This window comes from Haliotis rufescens, unplaced genomic scaffold (genome assembly GCF_023055435.1).
Source record: "Haliotis rufescens isolate VD_foot unplaced genomic scaffold, xgHalRufe1.0.p SCAF_5, whole genome shotgun sequence".
Lineage (NCBI taxonomy): Eukaryota > Metazoa > Mollusca > Gastropoda > Lepetellida > Haliotidae > Haliotis > Haliotis rufescens.
In genome coordinates, this window is record NW_025964223.1 from 43,836,307 (window position 1) to 43,852,889 (window position 16,583).

Consider the following 16,583-nt stretch of genomic DNA (forward strand, 5'->3'; position numbering starts at 1 on the left):
GCCTTTCAAATGTGCAACGTGAACGTGCCATCGGCATGTTGCAGACGGGAACGTCCGTAGCTGAAGTCGCAAGGACGATGGGTTGTAGTCGACGGACTGTTTATGATTTACAGACGCGTCTACAGCAAACGGGTACCACCGCTGATCGCCCTCGGCCAGGTCGACCACGTGTGCAGAGGATCGTCAGATTGTCTTACGTCACCTCCGTAACCGATTTTTGACGGCTACATCAACCAGAAATGAACTGTTTAGGGGTAGACTGAGTGCGCAAACTGTTCGTAACCGTCAGAGAACTGCTCATCTTCAAGCACGACTCAATTACACAGACGTCAACGTCAATTGTGGGCACAGCGACACTTACGATGGACTCAGAGGAATTGGAATCAAGTCGTCTTCAGTGATGAATCCCGATTTAATCTTCGATTTGCTGATTGTAGGGCGAGGGTGTGGAGGCGCCGTCATGAACGTTACGCCCAGTGTTGTGTACAGGAGGTTGACAGATTTCGAGGCGGAAGTGTCATGGTGTGGGGTGCTTGCTGTGGCAATGCACGTTCCAGGCTTCTTGTAATCCGTGGCAACCTCAACGCTGCTTTTATGGCAGCACATGGACCCGGTTTGATCTTCCAACACGACAATGCCAGACCCCTCACAGCAATTTTGACAAGGTTTTTCCTTCAGAATGCGGGAGTCAACGTCATGGACTGGCCGTCAAGGTCTCCCGACCTCAATCCCATCGAACACATCTGGGATGCTCTTGGCAGAAGTCTGCGCACTCTCCAGAACCAACCACAGAATTTGCAAGATCTTGGCACCTTTTTGCAGCAACAATGGCGTCGTCTTCCCAATCATGTGTTCACAAGCATCACAAGCATCACAAGGTTCATGTTCACAGTTGCTAACCGAGTTTCGTTATTGTTTACGCTATATAAATTTCTTTTGGAAGTTTAAATCTAAGAAGAGAAACTTCAGCAGCTTCTTTCCGATAAATGTCTGAATCATCGCCACCAATCCTGCACGTAAACCCCTGGCGGCATCAAAGCTTCCTTGCCTGCATCATCTTTTGAGGGCTCTTCATGATCAATGACAACGAAAACCACGAGTATTCACCAGCTCGCTACATCTGCTCAAACCAACCGGAAGACCCGGGTTCGATTCCCGACACGGGTACAATGTGTGAAGCTCATTTGCCGTGATATTGCTGGAATATTGCTAAAAGCGGCGTAAAACCATACTCACTCACTCACTCAAACCAACCGGACAAGAATGTTCACCTCTAACCCACTCAAATTGTATCGATTCATTATATAACATGTAATGCGACTTTTCTATTATCTTAAACATTAGACAACTCTTTTTGTGAAAACAAAATGACAAAGAACTACAAGCTCAAATTACACATCCTTTACAATGATACATAGACATACGCTGGTCGTACTCATCCAGCCAATCTATTGAATGCTCTCGCCATATCTAATCATTAGTACAAACATTTCTGTAACGACTGGATCCTGTGATCCTTAATCGATCGCTCATGTATGATGTATACCCATTCTGCACATTATACTATGCTTTTTTATCAAGATTGTCCTCGAACCAAGAAATGAGAACCAAAGATATTTTTGATACCATACACAGCAGCATGGCTAGATATCTTTGGCTATAACATCAAAGGGGATCTCTTCATTCGTCGACTGGTACTGCTGGAAAATATATCAAGCAAACTTTGCATTTGAGATGATTCAATGATTTCAAGTGTAAGCCAGCAAAGGTAACATGAGAAAAAATTAAACAGTTTAATGCATCGACTAATTTATCATTCACTTCCCGCCTGTTTTTCAATGTGTCTGCTGAGACCATATCTAAGTTAGAGTTGATGTGTCAATCTACTTCTATTATATACCTGTTCTGGTTGTGTATTGCAGCGAAACACCTTCAGAACCTTCTCAGGCAGACATGGGCATAGTTCGTCCAGAATTGATCGGCTGTACTGGGAAGATGCAGGAGTTTCGGGAGAAAACCGTCCTGGAAAACAATACATAGGCACTGTTATCAGATTTGTCAGGATGGAATTGCGTGCTTCATCTTCACGTTAAATAATTCTATCAGCTTTTTCCCTGATAAATCATCCGATAAATGCTTGTGCAAGGCAATGCACATGTTGTCAACTGAGGTTGCACTTTCATTTGTGTAAGGTGTATGGGGCCCATGAATTTGTAAGTATGAAGAATTTATATAAGGAAAACACTGTGTGAGTCGTTCATAGCAATTTTGTATCAAATGTCAATGTTCTAAAATGGAAAATTTCATATGTACAACAGCTACAAATGTAGCTGTGTTAAAATGCGGAAAATGTCTTGGTTTTTACTCATTCCTTGAGCTTTAGTCACAGAGTGTAACTTTTCTTATTTCGTTTTGTTATAGCTTGTCAGTGAAATTATTGACGAAAACTGCCATTTTAATCTCGCTATCAAGTTTCAAGCAAGCAGTGTTTATCTACCGCATTTCTAGTGTAGAATAAAACTAGTCACGACAAGAGTACAGGATTGTTTTAATGCCCAAAGATTATGATCTACATCCACACATTCCCTTAACAGTTAAATGTAAGATTCTGATTATTCGTATTTATAAATCACTTTCAAATAGTGATGAAAACAAGTGTTCATGAAAAGGTGAGCATATCCTGCCGCACTGTCACAAATCCTTGCAAAGACAAGTCAATTGTTCACCATACACCAATCACGCGGATGTATGGTACAACCCTAAGTAGGGAATTGCATTAGCCATGATGTTTGTCACTGATGGGTCATACTTGGGATGTCCTTATTTTTGTCATTATGAATCCTAAGGTATAGATCTAAAAATGAAACAGATGATGTTATTTCAATGACCATTCTAGTTCAGATGGGTAAATCAGCTTAAGGGAATTTGCTATTTGACCATTAATGAACGATGTCAGATCGTTATTATACCTAAAGGTTACGTTACACTTCTTGGCCAAATTTCCGTGCTCAGATGTACCAATCTGAGCAGACATTCTGATTCATATGCATAAAGAAACATTTCAAATCCTATCCCCAAATTTCACATATTGTTAACTCCGTAAAAGAATTTATTTGTCTATGGTCACCACTTTCAGTGACAGATTTCCCTATAAAGTGTGTCGACTGAACTAATGAAGTTGAAGACATAATTGCAAACACTCGGGTAAATCGTTTGATGTTTTCAGGATCAATATGGTATTAATTCTACTTTACACAAATGCTACACCACAAAGGTATTAAGGTTAGGATCACTGTGACATGTATTTATTGCTACCTAGCAATATACATGTATCTCTATTTGCAGGGATTTTTATTGAGTATTGGAATCCAGAACAAACGAGGAATGATATGGCTTTAGGTTTTAGAGTCGGTCTAAGGTAACGGATACGTGGCTTTGTCAGATTTCACTCTCAGTTAACATAGTGACACTGTATGTGGCAAGTTCTTTGATAAAAGAATTAATCTTGTGATATTTTTTATATGATGGTTATGTTAGGTGATGCCTTATCAGAGTGGACAACTACAAACTGTTCACGTAACTATAGCGGAGCCAGAGTTTTTATGAGAGCCGCCTGGGACAGAACATATTTATTCTAAATCTGTTTCGTCTTTTTCAGTTTGTGCATTCTCCCACACAATTACCACATCAAGGTCTGGCGTAACTCACTTTGACATTATTTAATATGTTCATCCCCTCTATCACTGGGGATATTTGGACATATGGCTGAAAAGCATCCATTGTGATTCCAACAGCAGGCTTTCAAAATATTTTAGCCCATATTTGAATAACTGACGAAGATAGTTATTGTCATGGACATACATGTAGGAGACACCTGTGATTATATATGATCAACCTGTTAGTTGCATTACGAGTCTTGACAGCCACAAGTAGAGGAATTTACATGGTGAGCTGCCAAATCCGCGTTCTGCAACACGTTCCCATTATTGGCAACTTGGACGAAACGGTGTTCTATAGAAGAATGAAACTCTTCGATTTCAACTGAAACTATTAGGACTTTACCTTTGTCTTTACATGTTATGAATACATACATGTATATACAATATTTGTGTGTAGTCATAAATAAAACACCCCACGTGGCCCATGGAACGAAACTAATTTCTTCTGTCCAAATTGCACATTGATCAACAGTTCCAATTGTTAAGAATTTCCGCCAGTATGTAGAAGAGGTCACTTTACTTTATGGCATCCCGATTGAAAAGTGATTGAAGACATAGTAGCGTTGCTTTTCTGTGATGCCTCATAGCTATATAGAGAGAAGGTGATTCCTAAACACATGATTATGATATAGTCGGAATCATACAATGAACACAAATTTGTTCTGATTGTAAAGGTTTTTTTGCTGATTTAATTTACACTCCTTTAGTCAAAGAGTTTACTGTATTTGGGATTAGTTATTTGTAAGAAATTGATGTTTTTAGTTAATGTAATCTCTATTGTTACATTTCAAGATTAAAACCTCGTGTAAATGCGTTTGTATATCTGTGATCAAGAATGCAATTAGGCAACCAAACATACATACGTGAAAGGAGACTCACAACGATCCCAACGAAGACCACGACAATCATACCCGTGGCAGAATAGTAGATGTATGACAAATCATAAATTGATAAGTAGCCCCTGAAAATAGACAAATTCAAATATTTGACTGTCAGATACTGAAAGAGGACCCCATGTTTATCGGGATTCAATGCTATCGATGGCATTTGTCAAGCATTATCTAAATGAAACAGAGCCTGTGGTATGTCCAATATTCAATATTGTGAAACACAGCTTAAGGCGTTTTACTACCAAAACCTAACATCGCATACTTTGGTGCTACTTCTTCATCAGCATGGCCATCATCGTTAGTGAAGTTGTGAGCAGTGTGCAGTCCTGTATAATTGACACCAATTATGTCCCAGTTGCAGCCGTTGACAAACGTACTGGATACTTGCGTTGATACACCGTTGAGGTACGCACCGATACCAATCCATAGCATAAGTATTAAAGAAGTGAAATATCCAGCGGTAGCACCCTGAAACAGAGAAAATGATGTCGTTTGTTCTCGTAGACATTAATGCAACATGCATCAAATGTCCGTATCGCAATTGTTATATCCTTTATACCTTTCAAGTTGATAACATGTTATTATTATGAAGACCCCAGCAAATGAATAATTTAGTAACACCATTTAAATGGTGTTGCATTAGGTTTTTTCTGAATATGACCGCCAACGGCACCCCTGCATTTTTAAATCCGTGTAACGCTTGGAAAACTCAGCAAAAATGTAGTACATGCAAAGGTTGCGATTTGAAAGACTGTGACATTCCCCATCAGACCAGGTTCACAGTGAATATGTTACTTGTGCAGATTCCCTGCATGTTATATGATTTAGATAATAATGCCTGACAACGCGACACACCTAGGAGTTGATAACCGATTATTAACAGTTTTGGTGCCGTCAAGTTCCCAAGTACCGAAGGTAGGAAACATTGCACCCTAACTTGTGTCATCCACAGTAGATAATGTTATGTTCTCGGATGAACGTTGTTTCTGCATTTCATATGCTAACGGCAAAGTTTGAATATGGTTTAAATATAAGCCATATGACGCTGACGTCATTCGCTCACGAATATGTGATGGAAAGAGATGGACTGGATGGTGCTAGTCTGATGACATGGGCTGTCAACTGTCAATGGTCGGAATCAAAGTCTTGGTCCAGACATGATATACAATATTGATCCAGGACGTGGACATGGAGCAATGTCGCAACCCAATATCCACATTTCCCATGTCTGTTTGCCATTGATATAATCCACTTGCATCATTTCTTGAAAATACATAATTCGACATTTTGTTTCTTGCGTTTCTTTTGTGGTTCCGAATAAACTATATACCTTAATATATTGAAATGTATACAGGGGAAGGCCTCACGCTTTTGTTACTTGTACCTAATCCATTTGCAATAAAATAAGTGGATACCTGTCACTCAGATTGAAGGTCAAACTACTCTCAAGGCCAAAAATGTATTATGTTCGAGATAAATGAAGAAGTGTTCATTATCGTAGGATGAAATTTGATACATTTAATCCCAAAGGTGGGGCATGCAATTGATGCTATTTTTAATGGCCTTCATTTAAGGTCATGGTCATGGGAATGGTTATCCTTATAGTAGTTCTGCTTCCATGTGTGCACCCCTTTTCGCAATTAGAAATAATCAAGCATTTGATACAAGCATACAACTTATTGAGGGTATCAATAATGTTTTGCGACGTCGATTTTCAACTGGTCATCATTGTGTCGCAATTTGCATATGGTATATAAGGAACATCACAATGTCTGTCGTTACAATTACAAAGTATCATTAGAATGTCTAAGACACGATAACGATGATACTATAAGAGACGATGATACTTACAACAGAATTTGCGCAAGGGCAAAACATCCCAAGGACAAAAAGGCCAAACAGTGGACCGTCCAAAATGCTAGTTACTGCGTAACCAATCTGGAGAAAGAATGTGTTTACACTTTAATTAGATTTAGAATTAAGAAAGATAATTCTGTCAAATTGTTCGTACAAATCCATTAAATAATCTTTACGTTGACAACATATCGATTAAGAAATAAAACATAATTTGTAAAATGAGTGAGTGAGTTAGCTTGATTTTACGTCACTTTCAGCAATATCTCGGTGGGTGACACCAGAAATGGGCTTCGAACAGGGTCTTCGGCCTGACGAGCGAACGCTGTAACTACTAGGCTACTCGACCGCCCCTAATTAGTAAAACACTTGAACATTATATAATATAATGTGTCTGTTGTTGTTTTGTGTCAATAACAATGTTTTCGTACCTGAAGAATATTTCCCAAAGATGAAACAACGTACGCCAAAGCCAGACTCAAGGCTCCAAAAAGGATCACTGTAATAAATTGTAAATCTTGTAAGACAGTTGTGCGTCCATAGGTTATGTGAGATGCATGTGTTGCACGCTGCTTTGAACAGTAGTTAAGTGAAAATAGACGTTTTCACCATGGTATGATATAATGCTCAAACACCAGGATTCATGAAAACCATGGATCAAGACCCGCAATCAATGAATACAGCAATTATGAACGTTACACAATGGCATCTTAGAACGCTGGGACACGACGTGAAAGTACGTCGCTACGTGTGTGTATTTAACATTATTCTCACCAAGACATTTTGAGAGGACAGTGGCCCGGAAATCGGTGATGGTGATGCAGCAGTAGGGCCGGATGTAGTCCTCCAACATGACTGCAGCAACGGCGTTTAGACCCGACGACAGCGTGCTATAAAACATTGGAAGCTCTCGGATGTCACGTTCGAATGAAAACTGCTTAGAAGGATATTAGCTACAGGGCATTAAAAATAAGGTAGCGCATGAATTGAAAACAATCCATTTAGTCGCCTCTGTTAAACAGGACCTACATATATATTCCTACCCACAATCCACAAGCCCCATGATCGCACGGCGCAAGGAGCCGTGCCTTAATTTGTTATGGGTTTGAGAAAATCACATTGGGACATGGGGATGAGTAATCGTTGGAAAAAGATTTAATCTGTGTCTCCCATATGTATACGATATAAATAGTTAGTTATGAAACTATTTTTCAAAACATTCCTAACTGAAACTTATTACAGTAAACAATATTACGTTATTCGGCAACAATCATGAGAGGGAGAGCCCTATCTTAGACAGGTTTACCTGCCCTAGTGCGCTTGCGCTCAACGCTTGCAGCCGCGAGGATGCCAAGGATAGGGTACTAGTCTAACTCCATACAACCTAATTTCCCATACAGCATTTCGCTGCGCTGAAACGTTGACCCACTTCCGTAAAGCAGGTCTGTCTGTCGAGAGGACTGAGACAGGTGTACAGCACCGTTGATACAGTTTCCGTGAAAAGCGAGATATTAGCACTTTGGACAGTATGAATATTTACTGTTGATGCTACAGGATTAAATATATAGTAATCATTAGGGAGGTAACTCTCATAGAAAAGTGTGGTTCATGGTTAAAAATAACAAACGCACTCACCACGTTGTGGGTTTCAATTTTAGCACTTTCTGCATACCACTATGATTGTGTCAACGTAATACCCCATGTTTCTTGAAAACAATAACAAATGTTACATTTATATATTTAATCGAACGTTCTCTTTATTTTGATTATTTGTTTATTTTCTCGAAATTGCGAGTTTTATCTTGTTATTTCGATTATATTTTCGTAATTTCAATTATTTTCTCGTTAGTTCTCGTTTATTCACAAAATTTTCTATTTTCTCATAATTTATTTAGTTTAAAGTTTATTTAAGAAACTCGAAATTTCAATTTTTTCCGCGTTACAACGATTATTTACCTGTTATTTCAAGTACATTACAAATAATAAAACGGTCGAAGTCAAGAGAAAGAACTCGAAATTTCGAGAGAATAATTCAAATAAAAATAAATTGTGCTACCAAAGTGGCACATTCGGCTTTCGTCCTTGACAAACATCTCTTAGATGAGCATGAAAACTTTCATTCCTGTAACTTCAGTAGTTTCTGTGAACACGTTTGACCCCATATCATGCATTATACACTAAGTTGAAAACCACTGAGCAAGGGCCATAACTCTGTAAAAGATGAAATTCAGACACCACTTTTTTTTAACTCAATTGAGATCGTGACCTGTAATATCTGTGAGTAAAATTTCATTTCTCTAAGGTAAATTGTTATTGAGAAAACTCAAACAGTATGCACTAAGTTGAAAAGCATAGCATTGGAGTAAGGGCCATAACTCTGTAAACAATGAATTTCAGACATCAATTTTTTATCAATTGAGATCATGACCAGTAACATCAGTGATTTAAATTTCATATGTCTAACTTAAATAGCGTTTCATCAAATTTGTCCCCATTGAGAATCGGGCAGTCACCTGGTGGCGGGGATAATAATCAGGGCTAATATCCAATGAATTTAATCAGAGCGAATTCAGATGCCTCAGAAAATGGGCCTCCCTTCTCCTCTCAGTAGTATGCAATCAGCACTAAGTCACTCAAACCAGTTGAAAGCTTCATCTTCTATGTTGCACAATTTTCGCACAAAAGGAGTCAGTGGAAATTTCTCATACACTACCTTAAACTCCCGCTGAAAATGCATGCTAGAAAAATGCCTGGTAGAGCAGGGGTGGTTGCAAATATGTCCATTGCAAACAGTGGAAGTAACTGAAATGAAAATGTTTACACACTTGCAAGAAATCTGAACAATAGGTGAGTTCAAATGCTAATTTAGTTAAGTATGGGCCGCGAAATATTGCGTTTCGGGTCCAAGATTATTTATACTACGTGTGTCAAAATATTCATAATATTTAAAAGATGCGACATTCTATCTCGCCGCCGCTTTTACCAAAGTGTTCGCGGTTTTTGTCTTCGGTAGATTTAGGACATTAACGTTCTGTGATTTCGAACGTAGATTCAAAGACACAATGACAAAATACATGTGAACTCTTTGGTAAAAACGGATGTGACTAGGGATGTGAGGTCGGTGGAGCCCAATGTTATCAGAAGGCTGTGACGGCGAATTCAGGTATCAGTGAAGATAGGTTTTCTTTCATATACCAAAACTATATCTTTCACCGTTATGCTTATTCCAGCAGACATCATGTGAGCATTTCGCAAACTGTCATCTCTACATAAAATGAGGGGACCCTTTGAATGATCAGGTCAAAAGAAAAAAAGAAGTTAGCAAACTTTACAAATTGTTTCTGTCAGTGTGCTGTGTTGCTATGAATATATATATTTGTAAATAGAATATGCAGTATTTGGCGTTGTTTATAGAGAAATCATTATTGATTGTAATCATGTACATGTTATACTATCATACATTATATGACTTTGCAATTTGTCGTCTTATTCTAAACCGTGAATACGATTATTGAGGAATGTCCATTTAGTAATAATTCAACATCGCCAAGACATTAGCCGGAACACAATTAAGAAAACCTTCCCAAATCATACCAAATCATCCATTGTACGATTCCGATTATATCAGGACGATTCATTTATAATTTTCTGGTAATCGACTTACCCACTGTTTTACTTGCGACCTACAGTGTAACATGTAACTATATGAGATAAAATAGTCTCCAAGACATATTTCCGGTTGTACACGAAGTGCCGCTCTTTGTGACCTATACATTGTGAATAAACTAACATTACAACCAAGCTCATCAGCATTATTCAATATTTAATATAACATTGTGAATTCTCATTTATGGTGAGATGTGTGGACTGGTCGGCAGATATTATTCTACCCATTTTTATAATTAGCTGACTGCGATGCCCCATTCGAATGCGACGGAGCTTTGATTGAAATTTAGTTATGAATACGTATATCTCGATATTATATTTATCCATTGCTGATTTAAAATAAGTCATTTATTTTGTTATGTCACTATTCCATATCCAAAGTCCATATTTTACGAAGGATGGAGACGGCTGGTCGATATCAATAGGTCCCAACTAAATCTTCAAAAACTTAATCCGTGATATGTACGTTCAGAGTTAATATGTATATACAGTTGTGTCGGCGTTTTCTGTTCTCTCCTCTACAGCTGTGGGACATTTTGTCTTTAACTGAGCCGTGTACATACGGAGTAACACTTATACACCAGAACAATCGCAGTCATGGCCACCATCTACAAGTAACATCAATAATTTTGTACCTGTTTTATTGAAACGTATTACAATAATTATAAACGACAACAAATATACATGTCTGGTATTAAAACTGAAATTTCTACATAAACAGAACCATCGAAGTATAAACCGACAATCATATATCAAAATAGTTTCAACCTGTTGCATATCTCACCTGATCAGAACTAGATATGAGGTCATTGAACTTTAATGGGTCACAGTCCTTGTAGAATGCGTGTATGAGCACCCCTATCAGTATGCACAAAGTCACAATGACTACAAGGCCTACAGAACTCAACCACAGCGCCCTGTAATAAACAGAAACATCGAAATTATTGTCCAAATGCCTGATTTCCTCCTGAAAACAGACACAGTTGTATAACATATTCAAGGTTACAAATAGAGAATCTCACCCTCGTGTCATTTGATAGCAAATATATCAACGAGTGTTGATATATTTGATATCAAAAGACACGATGTGAGATTATATTTATCATCCAACATCATTCTTCCAACTTTTTCAATTTGCTGACAGTAACACTCAGTGTCTTCGTGTAAAAAGTACTGCTAACAGCTTCAGTAATAGAGACATTAGTGATTTCCTTTGATTGTGACGTCATGGTAACAATGACGTCACAATGGCCTAGAAAGCCTTGTGATGCAATTACATTGCCGCGATATCTACAATGTAGATATCGCTTGATCTCACCCAAGCGATATATCCTGTTGGAGCCAGTTTTGTATAATAAGTTTGTTTCAAAGCTTTAACATATTAAAGAAAAACGATCTTTTCCAGACGATTGATATAATTCGGACGTCTGTGTACATGTATATACAATTCATTTTGTGAAATACCCGTGAATCGCTAATCCCACTTTTAATCTGGAAATGGTACCTTCCAAGAAAACGGAACATCTCGTCAAATGAAGAACACACAAGGACCGATAACACACTGTCTCTGACAAAATCTTAATATAGTATTACTTATTTATGTATTGATCTATGTAAAACCAAAATATAATTCTTCACTGTACTGAGGTCGCCTTACATTTTTTAAAATCGATTATCACGGATGAAATCTCGAATCCTTTCGTTATCCGATCGACATCAGTAGTTGATGGCCCCACTATGGAACCGCTCCTGGCTTCTGATTGGTCGATTCAGTGATGACGTCACTTCTGGTTCCGGATTGGTCACGAGACTGCGCATGCGCGAAGTGTGCATCTTGGGTCATGCGTGCGCATCCAAGATGGCGACACTTCCGGTTCCGGTGTCGCACGCATTAAAGGTGGCGACACTTCAGTTTCCGGTTGCGCCCGCACCTCCAAGAGGGTGGCACATCCGTTTCCGGGGAGGAACTGAACGAAAGAACGCTTTCATCCTTTGCTTTTCCAACACAAACAACAATCCAAAAGAACCCACACCCTCCCCGTCATCTTTGAAGTACACGCCTACGAGTGACACCACGCCTCTATGTATGTTTGTATGTATGTTCGTATGTATGTATGTATGTATGTATGTATGTGTACACGAGTGGCATCACGTTTGCATGGAGACACGAATCAAACACCACGTATGTCTATCGATCAGTAACGTCTGTTTGAAGGCACGCATGACACTACGTATGCATAGAGACACGCGTGGCACCACGAAGTATATCACGTTTGCATGGAGACACGAAGTACATCAGGTTTGCATGGAGACACCCGTGACAGTACGCATGTTAACATACACGTGTGCCAACTCCTCGGCAGGGATGAGCGAGTGACAACGTCGTAATCATATGGATAAACGTATGTTTGAATACACGCGTGGCACCACGTTTACATAGAGAGACGTAGTACATCACGTTTGCATGGAGACACGTAGTACACCATGTGTGTTTGAAGACACGAAGTACACCACGTCTGTTTGAAGACACGCGTGACAGTACGCATGTAGGCATACACGAGTGCCAACTCCTCGGCGTGGATGAACGAGTGACAACGACATAATCATATGGATAAACGTCTGTTTGTAGTCACGCGTGGCACCACCTTTGCATGGAGACACGAAATACATGACGTAGGCATACCTACATCACGTTCATGTCTGTGCATGTCGATTCACCTTTAGAATTCAGGCGTCCGTTCCGCAACATGATCGTAGCGCTAAGGTGATCGCCACTCACCTACTTTAACTTAGACGGACGACTGTCATTGCGCTACAATACGATCGCCTTGTGGAACGAGACCTTGCACCTCAAAGTTTACAGTCACATCATCATACCCGATGACATGATTTGTGAATTTTGTTGCAAGATCCTTCGCCGATGTGACGTCAACCTAGCAACAAAGTTGCTGGGTCATCGACTGTGTATAAGCTCGTCTCAGTGATCTATCATCTCCACACGCAATCGCCACACCAGTAAGTGTCCTTTCAGGAGACAGGTGTCAGGCCATCCGTGCCTTTGTAGCACAGCCCCTTTGTGGGCGAGGGAGTAATTAATCTACTTCTTCTCCAAAACGGCCCTTTTCAGGGACACCCATCTCTCCCGAAAGAACGCTTTTCATCCTTTGCTTTTTGACAACCCACAAACCAAAATAAAGAACCCACCTCCTCCTCCCTCCCTCCCTCCCTCCCTCCCTCCACGAACACCACCACCACCACCACCTCCATCACAACCACCACTACTTCTTCTTCTTTTAAAAAAAAAAGAAAAAAATGAACATCAAGGATTTTACGTATGCTTCTTTTTATTTTGATATTTTCATATTGTACGAGCGCTTCTTAGGGTCGACTCCTCCCCGGAAACGGATGTGCCGCCCTCTTCGAGGTGCGCGCGCAAACGGAAACGGAAGAGTCGCCATCTTGGATGCGCACGCATGACCCACAATGCGCAGTCACGTGAACAAACCGAAACCGGAAGTGACGTCATCACAGAAACGACCAATCAGAAGCCAGGAGCGGTTCCATAGTTGGGCCTTCAGTTACTAACATCGATCTGACCGAATATCGCGTTTTCATCACAAGGGTCATAACTCGTGTTCTACACGGAGTGACGGCGTCAGAGTCGAGCCAAGACAAGTAAATTTGGAATGGCATGAGTGAAAACAAGGCTTTGATATAGGCTAGTGGACGACCTTGCCTCTGGATGATGACTGATTCCTGGGTGGACGTTTTATATTTACAAATGCAACAGTCCTATGAAAGGATATCCTGGAGTGTGATACTTACGTTTTCGCCTTTCTGAGGGTAGGACAGGACATGAGTCTCTGTATCTGCACTTGGTTAACCCCTAGATAGGACATCCACATGATTCCTCCACCCACAACCAAAGACCACACCGAATGCCGCACCCCCGGGCTGGGGTTGAAACTAAATCGGAGGCATAATATAGATCAGTTACAACGTTACTGTGTCTGTTACAAAAGAAGAGCATTTACCATGTTCAAAATAAACTGACGGCCAAAGGAAACGTTACCAACGATATTTCTAGAATACAATATGACCAACACAATTTGAAGCAGCAATAACAATTGTATTGTAGAAATTCATCCGTCAGAACAGTAAAATGCGAATTTACTAATTAAACAACAAAGTCCTTGACCTCCAACAGGGACATTTCTTGACAAGGGGTCATTCGTCCAGTATTCGATCAACAACATTGGCTACAACGTTAAGGTGACGACGGCCCAGGCCAGACCGTTCAATACGGGATATCACCTCCATGAGCGGCAATGCATCTTCGAATGTGGCGTCGAACTGAGTAGACAAGCGTCCTCACATCGACTGCAGGTATCCGATTACATTCCTCACGTAGGGCAACGATCAACGCTTGTCTCGTGATGGGAGGATATTGACGTTTCCGAAGACGACGCCCCAGCTGGTCCCAGAGTGACAGATCTGTTGATCGAGCTGGCCACGGCGGGACAGTCACGTTGTTGGCGTTGAGGAAGTCTCTAGTAATACGGGCTTTATGGGGTGTGGCCTTATCTTGTTGGAACACCGTTCGTTGTTGACGCTGGATGAAAGGAAGAACCACTGGCCGTAAGATATTGTAGCGTTGTGGTGTCAGATTGCCTTCGATGATGACAAGTTCCGTCTTCTCGTCCCCGCAAATGCCGCCCCAGACCATCACACCTCGGCCCCCGTAAGGTTCCACCTCCTGGACACAACAAGGAGCCGTACGTTCCCCACGTCGTCGATAAACTCGCGTCCGCCCATCGGGTTTGAAGAGTTGGAACCTGCTCTCGTCACTAAACAGCATTCGCCGCCATTCCCTTTGCCATGCCATCGCTGAGTTTGTCTGCACCACGTCAATCTGGCACGTCGATGTTGACGGGTCAAGGTCATGCCCTTGAAAGGGCGATAAGCCCGGAGACAATAATGTCGTAGTCGTCTGGTCACTGTTTGTCTGCTGACCGGATGTCCTAAGCTGTTGGCAGCTGATGACGTCACAGTAAGAAATCTGTTCCTCAGATGAAGTATCCGTAAAAAGCGGTCATCCTGCGGGCTCTCTCCCTCTGGACAGCGGTCAGTCTTGGCATCTTCGTTGGTGTTAATCATCGCAACCAATGATAGGGAACAGATCCGTGCGTAATTTATATCCGGAAATTGCACGGTAATTTGGGAAAGAATGTTTTAAAAAATTGCTGAAAAACACTAATATCTCCCAAAACAGCAAAACACGTGCACAGAACGACAGAGAACATGAAGGCTGTATTCGTGAGATGTGTTCTTTACTGTTTTTGAACAGGTTGGCATCTTTGTTTCAAAGTGGCATATCAGTTAATGTTGGTAACGTTTCTTTTGGCCCTCAGTTTATTTAAGAATCAATTTTCTCTGTGTTTACACAATCTGAGACATCAAGCCCAGAACATATAATTAACAAGAGTATCTGGAGTTGAAACTTTGTTTTTTTTACACACAATATCCACGAGAAGGTGATGTTGAAATATATGGCTTTATGTCTTTTTTTCATGTGAGACGTAGATGACTCTTCAATTAAGTTAATATTCTTTGTGCAATTCAAATATGAAAAATATGCTGAACTACTGATCAAAAGAAAGTATACATCGAGTTGGACTGCTCATAATTATTCAATCATTTATTTTTACAACAAGCCAGAAGACCAGTTAATTTCACTGAATTCACAAAAAGCTTTCTAACTCATCTGGTGTCAGAACTGTCACTGTTAACAAAAACAAACATATGATAAAAGTCGGATAACAAAACATGACGCCTCATCGATGGCATATGATTTGAATTTATCATATAATAGTACAATTAGCACCAATGTGAATTGGAAATCGTTCGACACATTTTGACACTGGGGAACTTTACATCGCTCATCCCAAAAGTGTGTATTTTGATGAGACAGTTCATAACCATTCAGCCCAGTTTAGATCACCATTTGAAGCAGTAGAAAATATACTAGCATATGGTCATCAACATCTTTATTTCCCATTTCTCTTCTAAACGTATATAAGTCGGAGTCTTTTTTACTCATCAACCTATCCATACGTTCCCAACAAACTACTTTAACAGGTTAATGCTGCTTTTAATACAGCCCCAATGTTAAGCAACATATTATTATCGAGTTGTGTGAGTCAAAGGTGTGATCGATCATGAACGCCCAGTAACCACAAAAGTAACTTTCTGTATTAGTTGTTTCCTCTTTCCTAGGAAGTGAACTTACATATAAAACCATTTCCATAATAATCTATTCCGAAATTACAAAAGTGTAAGGAAAACCTTTGAATATTTGAAAATCAACATGATACTAATTCAACTTTTCCCAAATACATTGTGTGAACGTAAGGAGAGCCCTTCTGTGGTTGTAAAAACGATTCTGGTAACCTTT

General features: G+C 40.1%; 1 protein-coding gene across 4 annotated transcripts in view; it reads right to left on the minus strand.

The window, feature by feature from the left end:
- Positions 1-762: 762 nt before the first annotated feature.
- The window catches only part of LOC124140017 (sodium-coupled monocarboxylate transporter 2-like), a 36,711-nt gene continuing 20,890 nt past the window's right edge, over positions 763-16,583 (minus strand). For 3 of the 4 annotated variants that reach the window (XM_046507352.2, XM_046507353.2, XM_046507351.2), the window contains exons 7-16: positions 13,955-14,095; positions 10,914-11,046; positions 9,177-9,265; positions 7,238-7,353; positions 6,895-6,962; positions 6,461-6,547; positions 4,872-5,077; positions 4,583-4,680; positions 1,901-2,022; positions 763-1,700 (exon numbers count right to left, since the gene is read on the minus strand). In XM_046507352.2, the coding sequence (XP_046363308.2) occupies positions 1,644-1,700; positions 1,901-2,022; positions 4,583-4,680; positions 4,872-5,077; positions 6,461-6,547; positions 6,895-6,962; positions 7,238-7,353; positions 9,177-9,265; positions 10,914-11,046; positions 13,955-14,095 (1,117 nt within the window). In that variant the 3' untranslated portion in view covers positions 763-1,643. The remainder of the gene's footprint in view (positions 1,701-1,900; positions 2,023-4,582; positions 4,681-4,871; positions 5,078-6,460; positions 6,548-6,894; positions 6,963-7,237; positions 7,354-9,176; positions 9,266-10,913; positions 11,047-13,954; positions 14,096-16,583) is intronic. The other variant, XM_046507354.2, reaches the window with a different exon arrangement.